This window comes from Chinchilla lanigera, unplaced genomic scaffold, assembly GCF_000276665.1.
Source record: "Chinchilla lanigera isolate Chin_1 unplaced genomic scaffold, ChiLan1.0 scaffold00146, whole genome shotgun sequence".
NCBI classification, from domain to species: Eukaryota; Metazoa; Chordata; class Mammalia; order Rodentia; family Chinchillidae; genus Chinchilla; species Chinchilla lanigera.
In genome coordinates, this window is record NW_004955547.1 from 2,209,529 (window position 1) to 2,224,903 (window position 15,375).

The 15,375-nt window shown below is 53.3% G+C and overlaps 1 protein-coding gene across 1 annotated transcript in view; it reads right to left on the reverse strand.

Annotated features, from left to right (window-relative positions):
- Fignl2 (fidgetin-like 2) overlaps positions 1-15,375 on the reverse strand; it is a 28,804-nt gene that overhangs the window by 3,915 nt on the left and 9,514 nt on the right. The window contains exon 2 of the mRNA XM_005411962.1: positions 1-521. Coding sequence (XP_005412019.1) covers positions 1-521 — 521 coding nt within the window. The remainder of the gene's footprint in view (positions 522-15,375) is intronic.

Below are 15,375 nucleotides of genomic sequence, written 5' to 3' on the forward strand. Positions count from 1 at the left end.
CCCGGGCGCCAGGTAGCCGCCGCCGTAGCCCGCCGTGTACTCGGGCGCCGCCGACGGGCCTCCGCACGCGTTGCCGGCGTACAGCGGCTCAGGCAGGTTCCCGGCTAAAACCGGGGAGCCCCCGAGGCCCGCGGCTCCGCCCCCGCCGCCCGACTTGGCTCCCGGGAGGCCCTCGTGGAGCGAGGCCAAGGGGTAGGGCGGCTCCGGCCCCGGCCAGGGCTCCGTGTCCCCCTTGGCGCCGTTGAGGAAGGAGGCGTCGCCGTAGCCGCCCAGGCCTGGGCGCTCGTAGGGCGAGTCCAGGACCCCAGAATACTTCTCTGCGTAGCGCTTGAGGAGGTTGGAGGCCGTGAGGGCGGAGATGTCGTCGTGTGCCCAAGCATAGTGGCAGCGCTGGCGACTCCCAGGGGGCAGCTCCAACTTGTGGGCTGGTGACGGGGTGGTGGAGGAGACGTCCAGGTGCTGCTCTGGCCACTGGTTGAGGGGCTGGGCGTGTTCCGGTGTCCAGTGCATCTTCGACAGAGCTGCAGACGGGGAGAGGAGCGCCCGGTGAGGTCCTGGAGGGCCTCGGAGGACCCACCAGCTGCTGCCAGTACCCACGGCCCCCCTCCCGTTCTCCTGGGCATGCTCCCTCCAGCCACCAAATGCCCGTTCTGACCAACACTGACGTTATCTGAAAATATTTTCCTCAGAACCCAGAGGAAACCAGAAGCAATGGGGCTGGCCTTGCAGCTTGCAGGCAGTGGTTATTTTGTCCTGGCCATTCCAGCCGTGACCTCTGTAGGACACATGGCCTCATTTTCACACCTAATGGGCCAGGCAGTAGCAAGCGTCAAACCCAGGCAGGCTCGTCTGGCACCAGGTGTTCACGGCTCACCCACTGTGGGCTGCTGCAGAGGCTGGATGAGTCCTGCCCAGGGTTCCTAGCCTAGGTAGTGGCCCACCTGTTCGAAATTCCTGAATGCTCTGTTCCCCTCAGCCTTCCCTGAGATTCCAAGGCCTCCTCTGGGCCTCAGGTCGGAGGTGCCCTCCCCTAAAGGCAGCCCCAAGGGCCTTTACTTCCTTTCCACTCAGTTTCTTTCGGCTGCTATCTGATGACATCAGAGCACCAAAGTTCCAGACCTCATTGTATGTACACGCAGTAGGTAGGCCCTGGGCAGGTGCTGCCACCGCTTCATTCCCACGGTGTGTCACTACACCCCAAGTGTATTTAAACTAGAAGCTGGGGCTGGGGATTTAGCTCAGCGGTCGTGAGTTCGATTCCTAGTATCAGGAAAAAACAAAAAAACTAGAAGCTGGATCGAACGTGTGCTGAAGAAGAGAAGTGGGTACACAGCAGCGCACATCCTAGAAAGTGGATCGTGAATTTGTCTCTGTACTTCTCAGTCACCAAGAATATAAGATGTGATCAAATCACCTTGCAAAATAAAACACCTTTTTCAAAAGAAGTAAAAGCGTTCCCGACATAGAGACCCTAGAACTTTTACTCTGAACCTTGGGAAACAGTTCTGCGAGATGAAATCTGCAATGACCTTTTGGACACGTGTGCCATAGACACATTCTGAGGCTGTTTCCTATGCTGTCCTCCAGTACCAGTCAAAGCAGAAGCCAAACACGGTAAAGAATAGTGCTGTCCAGGCACGCAGCTCCAAAGAGCCAGGCTGCTCCTAGGATAAGATTTTGAGTACTGAATGGGGCCATGTTTCTCAGAACTAAGCTTTTGGTAAGTCAGAAACAGAATCACATACTCTCATTCTTTTTTCAAAAACATTATTTTTTGGCAGTGCTGGAAGTTCTACCCAGGACCTCAAATATGCTAAGCAGGCACGGAGCCACACCAATCCTTCTTCAGCGGATTTTAGTTGTAAATCTAAGTGTTTTAGTAGGCATGGGGTTAGACTGAAAGGCAACTAGAGTGCAGGAGACAGGCAGTGTCCCCTGCAAAGTGAGAAATGGGAGTATGAATGTGGCGCTCAAGGCAGTTGGTCACACCTTGCTGAAAAGGTGGGGTTTTTACTGGATCTTGAAGGGGTTGAGGGAGGAAGAACAGGCAGGCTGGCAGGAGCAGTGCATCCCAGATCACACTTTCACAAAGCCAGGGCTAGTGAGGGGCAATGGTCAGAGCCTGTAGTCCCAGCACCCACAAGGCTGAGGCAGGAGGATCCTTTGAGACCAGCCTGGGCAACACAGACCCTGACTTTAAGGAAAGGCCAGGGCTGTGCTAGCCTCCTCGGGGCACTCTACTGCCGCTCTGGAATAGTGTCACAATCTACAAACACTCAGTATAGATCGTGCCCCCTTAGAAGCCGTGCTCTTGGGCAGCACACAACCTACAGAACCACGTACAGGAAGTCTTTGGAGAGCACCAAGAAATGCTGGGTCTCCAGAAGCTTGAATACAGGAATATGTGGGAAGTGTAACAAAGAGCCTGAAAACAGTCAAGTCTCCTCGGGTTTTGTACATTTAGGCTTACAGCAGCTGCTAGACAGCACCTCTGTCACCTCACTATTTCCTGTGACATGACATCAATGGCATAAGACAGTCTTTAAAAATAATATGATTTACTACCATCCCCACTGCCCTAGAGGAGACATGAGCCACTAACAAATTCTAGAGGCTGTTTTATTCCCATGTGGGAGGTGGGTGGCACCCGCCACAAGAAGGCAGCAGAGAAGAACAGAGACTGACAGGGCTGGAGGCAGGAGGTGACGTGCAGCTTTCCAGCTCTGGCTGAGAGGGGTCTTCAAAGATAGAGGCATCAGTAGTGTCAAAGGGGGATTTTCCCAGACCATCAGAAATCACAAGTGGTTCTGGTTACGGGGTTGTATGAGGTAACATCAAAGCTATACAAATGTGAGCCGGGTATGGTGGTGCACACCTGTAATCCCAGCACTCAGGAAGCTGAGGCAGGAAGATTCCTGTGAGTTCAAGGCCAGCCTGAACTGCATAGTAAAACCCTGTCTCAAAAAGACAAAAAAAAAAAAAAAAAAAGTTATACACATGTAAATACTGTGTTCCTGCATCAAACCCAAACCTGTTTTTTCTTTTGTTTTTGTGATGGTTTTGTTTTCATTTGCTATTATCCCTGTTTGGTTCCTTAGTTATAAATATGGATGCAAGAGATTTGCCCTTGATGATGGGATTTATGTTGAACATACTCAGCTGGGCAAGCCAGTGAAAAGAATGACCCTGTTATGATCTAAAACATCCCCCAAAATGTTCATGTGTGTGGAAGGTGACTGGATCAGGGGTGCTTTATACTCATGGGTGGATCCATCCACAGCTGAGTGCGCTGTCAGGAGGTGGAGCCTGCTTGGCAGTGGTCACTGGGGGTGTGGCCCGGAAGGGTGTTTTGTCTCTGGCTCCTCCCTCTGTCCCTGCTTCCTGGCTACCATGGGTTGAGCGCCTTTTCCTATGTCATCCCTTTCTACCATGCTGTTCATGCCTTGGGGCCAGCAGACCGGGACTAAAACTGAGCCAAAATAAAGCTCTCTTCCATAAGCTGCAGGGTATTTGGGTGTTTGGTATTTTGTTCCCAGAACTGTAAAGTGACTAAGGCAGACCCTCTGCCAGAAGACAGCACAGCGAAGAGGAGCTGGGTGTCAACTTGGCCATACGTTTCCTCCTGCTTCCAGACCCTCTGATCCTCCTTGCACTGTCACATGATGTCCTCCAGCCCCTTATTCCCCAAAGACGTGAGCCAGGCTCCCTCTCACCAGCACCTGCTCTGGCCTCCAGCGATCTCCGTCCAAATCTGCACCCACTCACTGAACACTGTGGCCCTGGTCATCACTGGCAACTCCTCCCAGTCAGAAACTATGCACCCCAGGTACCCAGTTCCGTCCTCCACATCTGTCACGATGCACCTCCTGCCCAGAGGGACCCTGTCCCTGACCCCTCATCTATACCACTTGGTCACTACCCTCAGTCTCTTCTGAGACTTCACTGTAGGTCATTTCCTTCACATTTAAGCTAGGGAAAAAAAAGCCACTGGCCCTTTGTTTTCACCTTTACCTGTGCCTGGATACACCAAAAGGCCTGATGGTCCGCCCACCTTATTCCTTGACCCTGTCCTGGCCCAATTGACACCCTGGCCCATGGGCTGAGAAGACAATTCTCTACTTGGGTTCGGTGGCCTTCCCTGGTGGTAAAATACCTTTCAGCAACTTCCCGGTTTCGGGGAGCACTGCCTAGCTCTAACCACAGAGCATAGCCTTCAGACTTACAGATAACCCACAAACACAGCCAGCCCGGGCAACATGGTGAGACCCCCCCCATCTCATAAATAAATAGTTCAGAAAAATTTACATGTAGAAAAATAAAATAATTCCTAAAGCCCCTCTTATTTTTAGCAAGACTTCTAGGAGTGCTGAGCGAGGTGAATCAGCCTTCACATCTGGCCCAAACCCTCATGTACCCACTTCCCCAACGCTCTTGCTGCCCATGTGTCCTGTGGGTGCTCCTGCCACCGCTGTGGGCCCTGGGCTCCGTGCATCAGGTCTGACCTAGGGCATAAATATTCCACCCCAACCCCAGTATCCTTGGAGGGCAGACCCCGCCCATGGGCATGTTATTTTGTGACACATAACCTCTCTAAGCAATACTTTCTTCCATCAGCTGAGAGTTTTTAGATGAGTAGGCCTCAAACTTCCCTTTTTTAAAGGCAAGATCTTGCTCTGTTGCCCAGGCTGGCCTCAAATTCCTATCCTTCCGCCTCAGATTCCTGAGTCAGGACTACAGGTGCACACCACTGCACCTGGCTTCAATCTCTTCTTTCACTGCAGCCCTAAAAACATTTCTCAAAAATTATAAATCTTATGCAAGATGGGATTGGAAGGGGCCCCAGCCACAAAATGTCAACACCTCCCTCCTCCTCTCCAAGACCCCTTCAGGATCTTACAAGGTTTCTGTGATTCTGCTTCTGGATCTCATTACCTATGGGGGAGGAGGGGGCCTGGGCCACACAGGCCATGGGGGCAGGGCAGAGGAGGGGCAGCTGGACGGTGGCTCGGTGGAGACGGTGATGCTGCCCTTCTCGGCAAGGCCCCATTATCTCAGCCTGGGACAAAGGGGCTGGAGTGGAGAATCCCATTGTGGAGTCTCCGTATGGAGATCTCATTAATCTATTCACAGGAGCTCCCACAGGCCTTTTGTCCCAGGCTGTTTTTGTCTCCTACTTATAGCTAGTGCCCTTGGGGAGGGGGCCTCTGGGCCCTGTCCCTCATGCCATCCCACAGCTAGGAGAGAAGAGGGAGGGTGACAACAGGACCCTGGAGGACTGATCACCTGCCACAGCCCCTGCAGCCATCACATAGGAACACCGCACACACCTCCTAGGCACAGCCGGGTCGGCAGAACATTGCTTGGCAGATGCTTTGGGACCCGCATGGGGCTTAGTGACACCTAACCTCTCTAAGGGTAGGGTAGGATTAATGCCTGTCTAGGGATGGGCAAAGGATGCCAGAGAGGTGGCTGCAAAACGGCTGCCGGCAGGATGCAGCCCATGCTTTGCAGGTGCACTGTCCTCCGGCTTCTAGACCTCTCAGGATATGCGAGAACTGTCAGAGAGGCAGAACTGGGTCACACCCACGCTCACAGCCTCGATCAGCTAACGGGAAAAATAATGTAGACGTGATCCTCAAGAAAGGAAAGAAGCCGGGAGCAAAAGGAGCAGGAAAAGGGCTGAGACGCAGGCTTGGAGAGACACTGGAAGTTCAACAGACCTGCTGTGCTTCATGGTGCCTGTATGCAACAATGAATTGTACACCTGAAAATTGCGAAGAGTAGATTTTAAGTGTTCCCACTACAAATAAATGATAAAATATGTGAGGTATTGTGCATGTTAACTAGTTCGATTTAGCCATGCAACATTGTATACACGTCTACTATAAATATATGCAATTTTCAGTTGCAGGGTTTTTTTTGGTGTTTTTGTTTTGTTTGGTTTTGTTTGGTACTGGGAATCAAATTCACAACCTCACGCTTGCCAGGCAGGTGCTGTGCCCCTGAGCTGTCTCTGGCTAAAGTTTTATAGTGAAAAAAAAAAAAAAAAAAATCATGGTATTACCCTTGAAGGAGACAACTGTTAATTGCTGGTGCTAAAGAGGCATCACAGAAATTGACAGATTATTAAAAAAAAAATGATAGATTATAATTGTTTGTAGGGTTGTTTTTGATTTTGTTTTGTTTATCTTTTTGAGACAGGGTCTCACTATGCAGTTCAGGCTGGCCTTGAGCTCACTTTGTAGCCCAGGCTGGTCCCAAACTTGCAACGATCCTCCTGCCTCGGCCTCCCGAGGGCTGGGATTTTGTCTGTGGTTTTTTGAGGGGGGGTTGTTTTTTTGTTTTAAGTTCAGATAGTTACAAAGTAAGAGAAAGACTTCTGCAAACTCAAAGACAGTTGAGGTTATTTGGGGCTGGAGATCAGGGCGGCACCTGAAATGGGTCTGGGAAGATGGCAGCCCCGGGGTCTGTGGATGGACCTGAGGTCCCAGCTGAGAGGCTGCGTGAGAAGAGAAAGAGGACTAAGAAGGGAGCGCTGATGTGCGTGGTAAGTCTCTCGTTTTCTCCCCACTGCACTCCGCCAAGTGGATATTTGCAGATGGGAGCTCCAGAGAGAAGATACGGCCCGCAGTTATGCAGCTCTCTGCAGGTACAGCTGGGCCCAGAAAGGGAATCCCCCCGCCCACCCCTGCACAGGCTGCGGCAAGCCATGCGTGTCAACTGAGGAGCACAAGCCTAAGCGCAGCGTGAGATCCGACGCCCACCCGCCTGCTCCTCGTCCCAGGCCTGGAGAAACTGAAGAACATGGAGCTGCAGAGGGGGCGAGGAGGGGCTGGGAGGACGAGGAAGGAGGCTGCACGCCTGAGCCGAGAGGTAGGAGCGGGCAGGACAGGTAGTCCTCCTTGCAGTGATTCTCTGCATTCTTTGAGCAAGTTGTTTGTTCCCGGTTTTCTGTCTGTGAGCATCACAGGCCTCGTCCTTTGTTAAGAAGGACAGCCCAACAAAGCAATGCAAGCCAGCTTTTCTCTCCGTAAGGGCCTAAGGGACCCCTCCCAATCTAGAAAAATCAGTCCTGCTCATTCAGACCCACAGAGAGGCCTTTGTTCTTGTGGGGCCACTCTCCCTTTGCCAACTAACTCCCATCTTTCAAGGTCCACGGGAAAGCCCTGTGTGCATCCCCCTGGCCACTCACCCCTCACCTTCTTGGGGAAGCTCCTCCAGCCTCCCTCTTGGCAGCAAGAGCAGAGAGGATGGGTGAATTCACTGTGTGTTTCCTCTGTACCCGGGTCCCCTCCCCTTTCAACACTCAAGGACACTGTTCTCCGGATTCTCCCGCCCTGCAGCGTAGATTCCCCTTCTGAGGGAAGCCTGAGATAATCTCTTGACCTCCCTCCAACTTCATCTTCTGCCTGCTTTATACCGTATGCACCCCCCCACTCTAAAAACAAAGTTTACTGTTGGATGTACTCCTATTTCTGATCCCTCTCCCTCATTTCCTATTGATCCCCTTCCAACCAGGCAACCCCAGCACTCCACTAACCTGTGCCTCTGAGAGTCCCCACTCCCCGGCTCACATCTCACTCAGCCGCTCAGCTCTTTCTTAAAACACCAGGACACCACACTCCTGACCTCACCTCCTCCTCAGCCTCTTTGGCTGCCTCCCTTCTAAACCTGAGAAACCCGGGGCTTGCTCCTGCGGTGTTCCCTGCCCTCCGCACAGGTCCTGGACGAACTCACCCTGTCCGTGCTGCACACTGACATTTCCTAGGCACGGTTCTGCAGCCTAGACCTCTCCCCTCCGCTTCACACTGGCACACAACTTTCTTCCTCACACCTCCACTCAAAACCTAACTGGCATAATTAACATGTCCAAAAATCAAGCTGCTGGCTTTCCCAACCTCCTGGGTCTTCCCCATAGTGGGAAATGGTAGCTTCATCCTTTCTAGTTGTTCAAGCGAAAACTTGGTGTCATCCTCAGCTTCTCTCTCACACACTTCAGGCCAACACATCTGGTTGACCTTGGTTTTAAAACATGTCTGAAACAAAATATTTCTCACCACCTCCAGGGACATTTCTCCCCTGAGTAGCAGCAGAGGCCTCCAATCTCACCTCCCCATTGCTACAGTGTCTCTCCCTGTTCTCAACACGTAGCCAGAGGTCCCTAGAACACGTGTGATTATGTCATCCTTCCACCCAAAAACGTCAGCGGCTCCCACCGCACTCAGATTAAAAGCCAAAGTCTCACGTTAGCTGACCAGGTCCTAATAATCTGTTCCCATTACCTCTGGAGCCCACCCGCCAGCATTCTCCCAGGTGCCTCTGTTCCCCTTAGCCACAGTGGCTTCCCCGCCCTTCCTCCCAGGGCAGGTTCCTCTTGCCCCAGGCACGTGCCCTTGCTGCACTCTGTGCCAGGAGCATTCCCACAGCTCCCTTCAGTTCTCCGCTCCATGGTCACCTAAGACACTGCCCCTTCAACCTGACGTTCTGGGTAGCACTCATCCTAATCTGCTTTTTGTGCTTTCTTGTCTGCGTACCCAGCAGAAAGTTCCACAGAGCAAGAATGTTTTTGTTCACTGCTTTATCCTAAGTCCCTAGGACAATGCTTCAGACACAGTAAATTCTTAATGACTATAGGGTGGATGGAAGGATGGATGGGAGGATGGACGGATGGATGGAGGGATGGAGGGATGGAGGGATGGATAGATAGATGGGTGGGTGGATGGGTGGGTGGGTGGATGGGTGGATGGATGGATGGATGGATGGACGGATGGACAGATGAGCAAAGAAGACATAAAATTGCCTCTCTGTTCAAATAAAGGGGAAAAGTGAGTAACTCCAGGTCAGCTCACTTGAGATGGTACTAAGGGTGGCAGGAGGGAAAGCCAGGGCATTACCTCAGGAGTGGGTGGGAGGGATGCCCAGATACAAGAAGAGTTCATATCTTTGAACCCCACAAGAAACTGCTGTGCCCTGACATGCCTGGAGCCCAAAAGCACCCATCCCAGCTCCCAGGGACCCCCACCTAGCTGGCTGGCTTGCTTTCTTTCTCTCTTTATGCCTTTATTTTTCTTTCTTTCTCTTCTTTCTTTCTTCCCTTCTTCCTTGGTAGTTTCCCTCTGTTCTCCCCTCTTTCAGCCTCTGCGGAGAGGACAAAAGGGGCAATGGAATTCCCATCAAAAGCCTCAGGCACATGGTAAAGAGATCAGGGCCCTTGGGATCCTGCTTCCTGGAGGTAGTGAGGCCTCTCCGCCAGCCTGGCTCCTCCGTGGGACGGGGGTGCGGTGGGGGTGTGAGCTGACCCTGGCCTCCTCATATGTCAAACACCAAACAGCAGGAGGTCAGCCTGGGCGAAGCTGGCCAAGCGGCCCCCATCTGGGCAGTGTGTGCGCACACGCGCGCTGAGGGGGAGGGGGCAGTGCAGAAATCCCTGCCTGTGTCCGCGGTCAGGGCCACAGCCAAGCTGCGACCATCTGTTGTCGTCTTGAGAGGCCGGGCCAGACCCCAGCACCCTTGAGGAATAAGCCTTCCCTTCCTGCCAGGCTTCTCCTGTTTGCAAAGAACTTTCATAGTTATCATTTGGTTTCGCCCTCACTTCATCCTGGCTAAATAGGCATCCCTCTTCCCATTTTATAGAAGAGGAAATGGAGGCTAAGAAGGGTGGTGATTCTCCCAAAGGCACAACAGCTGGTAAGAGGGGAGGGGGGACTCAGCACACTGAGACACCCCTGCACACACATACACCCCGCCTTTGCCAAGGCGCCCTCACTCAGGCTCAGAGGTCTCCAGGGCTGCACTTTGAGGAACGGCCAGAATTCACCTCCCCGGCTACTGCTCAGCTCCACGCCAACCATTCCACCCATCCCCTCTTCTAGGAAGCCTCTCTGGACTGACAGCCCCAAGGAAGTGCCTCCAAGTCTACAGGCAAAAAGGCACTCTTTCCCCCCGTGGGTACTTATCTGCCTTGTGGCCCAAGGAGCAGATAATCCCCTAACCGGGATGACCCTCACAGCATTTCCATCTGTGGCAGCTCCCCAGACTGAGGAAGGAGCACAAAGTGGTGGGAAGAGTCCTGCCCCAGGCCACACAGTTTGAAAGGAGCAAGCCTGGCGTCTGCACCAAGGCAAGGGCCTCACTGCAGCCCCCGCCCACAGCCTCTAATCCTGCACTGTCCGCCCGGCATCCAGGAGCCTCGTGTGGCTATTCTCACTTAAATTCATTACAATTTAATAAGACTAAAGTTCATTCCTGCAGTAGCAGTAACTCCAGTGCTTGACAGTCACGTGCAGTCATAGCAACACAGATAACTCATGATTGGACAAGGCAGCTCTGATCCCAGCAAGGGCTCGGCTCTGCACCCAGGAAGCTTCCTGACACAGCACCGACTGCCACCCTAGGTTTATCTGGAACTTCTGGAGCCTCAGAAGGACTTCCTCAGGATTTAGACTGCGTTCCTGAGGCTCCTTAGGTAGCTTTACAGCACACTGTACTCTAGCTCTCCCTAGAAGCAGGAGAGAGAGTGGCCTCCTGGGCCGACCCCCTCCCCCAGTCCAGCCTGTCTGGCCTTTCTGGGGAGAGGAGGAGCTGGCTGGAGAGCAGGAGAGGAAGGTAGGACAGGGCAGTTTGTCATCTGGCCCTCCTGCTTCCCTCCCCCATCAGCAGCTCAACACCCCTCCCCCACCTACCATCCTCATCCTCATCAAATCCCAAAGACAGATGGGGGCCGGCAGAGGAGAAATGTGACCACAGTGAAAGCACTCTCGAGTGATAAGAGAGTCCGGGGGTCACAGCTGTGTCCCCTGAGGCCTAGACACTCCTTCATGTCGTCTTTTTTTTTCAGTCTTTTTGAGACAGGGTCTCGCTATGCAGTTCAGGCTGGCCTTGAGCTCACTTTGTAGCCCAGGCTGGTCTCAAACTTGCAAGGATCCTCCTGCCTCAGCCTCCCAGGTGTGGGATTACAGGCGTGCGCCACCATGCCTGGCTCTTCATGTCCAGTCTTGATGTCTAGCCAGGGAGGCCTAGGCTAAAGCAAATCTCAGTGAAGGGAGGGAGAGTCACTGAGGAATCTCAGATTTGGGAATTTGTAGGTGCTGGGTTGTCCCAGCAGACATAACCCCAGTGAAAATGCAGTCACTTATGTGGTCACTCACCCACCCATTCACTCAACATGCATTCACTAAGCCCTCCCATGGCAAGATGTAAAGGACAGGTGGGCTCCCTACCCCGCTTGACCAGGCAGGAACATGGCTTATTTTGGGTTTAATTCTGGTTCTGGACTAGATGAAGATCCTTTGTCTCTGCCCAGTGGACTGAGCAGGTGGACACCCCCAGCCCCCTCCCCTCAAACAGGCACACTTGCATGTAAGCATGCATGCGAACGCACATACACATGCTCCCAGCTGCTGCAGGGAGCCCCCTCCCTGGGCCTCTCGGCCAATCACAGCACTGAAGAGTGAGTCCCACTGTCCAGCAGCCCCCAGGGAGTGTATTAGCACATTTGAACCGCTCAACCTGCAACTGACAAAGCCTGGGGCCTCAGGAAGAGCTGCAGCAGGAGGGGTGGGGCCTGTGGGGAGCTGTCCTCCCCTCTGCCTCCCAGGGGGAAGCTCAGGACTAGATTAAGCATTCTGGGGCACAGAGGAATTTGGGGGCCCCAGCTCCAGCAGTGACTAAGCGATCCATAAAATCCCAATTTACACACTCACTGATCAAACAGCCTATCTAGTGCCCTAGGAGGTTGGGAACCTCCATCTACGCCCCCTCCTTGCAGAAGGTGCCAGACGGAGGACACAGCCCCCCCCCAGTGTTTTGTCCACTGTCCTACCTCAAGGGCTCGGGGACCCGCCTGTGCCCCTGTGATCTGCTGCTCAGCTTGGCAGCCACTTTTGTTCACCTCGGAATCCCAGCTCTTTTTCTCTCTCCTGCTGCCCTGGGGCTGCCAGGCCTGACTTCAACCTCATCAGAGCTGCTAATCACTTTTCCAGCTCTAAAGCCCTGCTCGCCTCCCACGCCCTTCTCCCCAGCAGCACCACCCCACTCCCCCTGGACCCTCCCTCCTCCCAGGTGCTGTTGTGCTGAGGGGTGCTCTGAGCCCTGTCTTCCCACACTCCACATCCCCACCCAGGCCAAGCAATACCTTGGGACACAGGGGTGGTGTGAGCCAGATTCTCGGGCCCCGACCCACGTCCCCGTGGAAGCCGAGGAGGGAGAACCAGTAGTTATTACCACTGTCCCTCCCACACAGAAAACGTTTTTCTCTCTCCTGCCTAAATTTTGAGTAAGGAAAAACTATTCTGGTTAACAATCATACTCTTTTGGGCCGGGGAGATAGCTCAGTTGCACGAGCCCCTGCCTGGTAAGTGCAAGGTCCTGAGTTTGAGTCCTGGTACCAAAAAAAAAAAAAATCACTCTTTTTTCTCTTTTAAACCAAAGAGAACCTGTGGGAGTTCCAGGTAACAGCCACCCACCCCAGCAAAGACTCGGCAAAGCTGATTTGCTTTCTCCCTCACTCTGTGGGAGATGGGCAGCTGCAGCAGCCAGAAGTTTTCACCGGGGCCAGGTAAGATAAGTGGGGGCTGGGGTTTGCTTGGAGGGCAGCACAGCCCCCCTGCACACCCCTCTTCTGAGTTATAGGGTGAAGTTACTCCTGGGCCCTGGGGAAGGGCACAAAGGGACATCAGTGTAACCCTTTCTCTGCTTCCCAGAGGGCTGTTATCTGCCAGAGGCCACTGGTAGTGGACTGGGGGCTCGCTGGGAGGGATTACTGTGTGAGCCCATTGCACAGTGGGACTGACCCAGGGCGGGGGTCTCTGAGCGAGCCTGGGGAGCCACCTCGGAGTCACACACTCCTTCCCTCCCTCCCATCCTCTCACGGCTCATCTGCTGCGGGGACTGAGCGCTGGCCTTGGACTCAGCCTCTGAGGCGTGAGACAAGAATCTTTGGATCTGCTTCCTCCAGTGTGAAATGGGAGGAAGGACAGGATCCCCTCACGGCTGGCCTGAGGGCAGCGAGGAGGGTGGAACTTTCCACACTTGCTGGAGCAGGACAGCAGGGCAGGGACCCTGGGCAGGCTCTGGCTGGGCTCCTAAGAGGCTGGCTACATGCGTTAGCCTGGGGAAGCCTCTGAGGTAGGGACTGTCCTGGGCCAGAAGGACCCAACAGCCTTGAAGGACAACTTCAAGGACAGAAATGCAGCTTCAGAGCTGCCTGCTGGGCCCAGAAGAGTGTCACCTGCAGAAGCGAGCTGCCTGACCTGCCCCTGACCGCCTGGCCATCCCTGAGTCTGGATCCCAAACCACAGCTTCCCAGGATGATACCCCGACCCTTGACCTCTCTGACATCTGTCCTGGAACATTTTTCACCAGCTTCTCCTCCGCCAATAGACAAGGAGCCCCAGGGCCCTGCCGTGCCCCGCCCCCCAGCGCTACTGTTACTTAGAAACTGCCAGGCCCATGTGTCTGCTTCAGGTCTCTCTTGAGCGCCCACAATATCCCGACCCAACTTCATCCCAAGTCCCACTTTTCACTGCCCTTGGGAATCTTAAGAGACTTAGGAATCTAGGTGAGAATAGGTAGGGTCTTCTGCGGGGTCCATAAAGTCCTCAGACTCAGTGCCCCAGGAAACACCTTCACCTTCTCCCTCGAGAGTCCCTCTGTCCACCTAGGCTGGAAATCACAGAGTCCCTGTGATTCTACCTCTCGGAGCCATCGCCAATCCAGGGGGTCACTGAGTCCGCTGACGCCCTCTCTGAAATGCTCCGCCGCCTGCGCTACATCGTAACTCACTGCCTCTGCTGTCTGCCCTCCCGGCCGCCAGGGAGCGCCCGCTGCCAGAACACAGGTGCAGGCCCCTCCGTGTGGCCCTGGAGCGGGGTCAGTTTGTCCGACCCAGCCATCCCTACCCCTCCGCCACAGCAGGCCACTAGTTCGCAGCCTGTGCTCGCCGGCCCCTCCACACCAGCTCTACCCTTTATCCTCTACCGCTGGAGGGGCCCAGCCTGTTACATCAGTGTCGCTTCGGTTCAGAGTCTGTCGCGGGCTCATCTTTGGGAATCACCTCTGTCTGCCACTCAAATGCCCGACTGAGAGCTGACGTCACTTGTTAACTCGGGCTCTGTGTCCCTTCCCTGTTCGGCTGCCACGGCCCACCTCTCCAGCCTAGAACTCCTTCTGCTCTCCTTCCACCCTGTCCTTCTCTCCCTCACCATCTTCCCTCATGCAAAGAGCATGCAAAGAGCGCCCCTAGAGCAAGGCTGATCGGTACTGTTTGCACTAATTACTCTGTTTCAATACAGTCTGCCCTCTGGATCTACAGGCTATACATCCTCAGATTCAGCCAAGCACAGACTGAATATATTCACGGAAGAAATGTGTCTGTACTGGACATGTACAGGCTTTTTTTCCTTATTATTCTCTAAATGATACATTATAATAACTACTTACATAACATTAACATTTACTTTGTATCAGGTATTAAAAGTAATCTAAACTGGGTGTGGTGGCATATATCCTGCACTCTTGAGGCTGAGGCAGGAGGATCACTGTGAATTTAAGGCCAGCCTGGGCTACACAGTGAGTTCAAGACCAACCTCAACTATACAGCAAGAGCTTGTCTCAAAAACAAAGTAATCTAGAGATGGTTTAAAATACATAGGAGCCAGGAGTGGTGGTGCACACTTGTAATCCCAGCATTCAGGAGGCTGAGGCAGGAGGATGACTATAAGTTCAAGGCCAGCCTGAGCTACATAGTGAGTTCAAGACTAGCTTGAACTACATAGTGAGACCCTGTCTAAAAAATAAATTATATACCATGCCCCCAGTTTAGACTACTTTTGTTGTAGGCTTTTGTTTGTTTGTTTGTTTGTTTGTTTTGTGCGGTACTGGGGATCGAACTCACATCCCTGCACTTGCCAGGCAGGCACTTATGCCACTGAGCTATATTCCCAGCCCCATGGACTACTTTTAACACCTGATACAATGTAAATGCTACACACAGAGGAAGATATGCAAAGGTTCTGTGGAAATACAACACCATTTTGTGTAAGGGCCTTGAGCATTCTTCGATTTGGGTATACATGGGGTCCTAGGACCAATCCCCAAGGTCAACTTTAAATCCTTTCTTGTTGTTGCTGCTTTCTTGTGGTGCTGGGGATTGAATTCCAGGCACTTCAGATGCTAAGCATGAGACCTTTCACTGAGCTAAACTCCCAGCCCCTGCACTTAACTATTTCAAAAGATGAATTGCAGCCGGGTGTGGTGGCACACGCCTGTAATCCCAACACTTGGGAGGCTGAGGCAGGAGGATCCCTGCGAGTTCGAGACCAGCCTGGGCTACAAAGTGAGCTCAAGGCCAGCCTGAACTGCATAGTGAGACCCTGT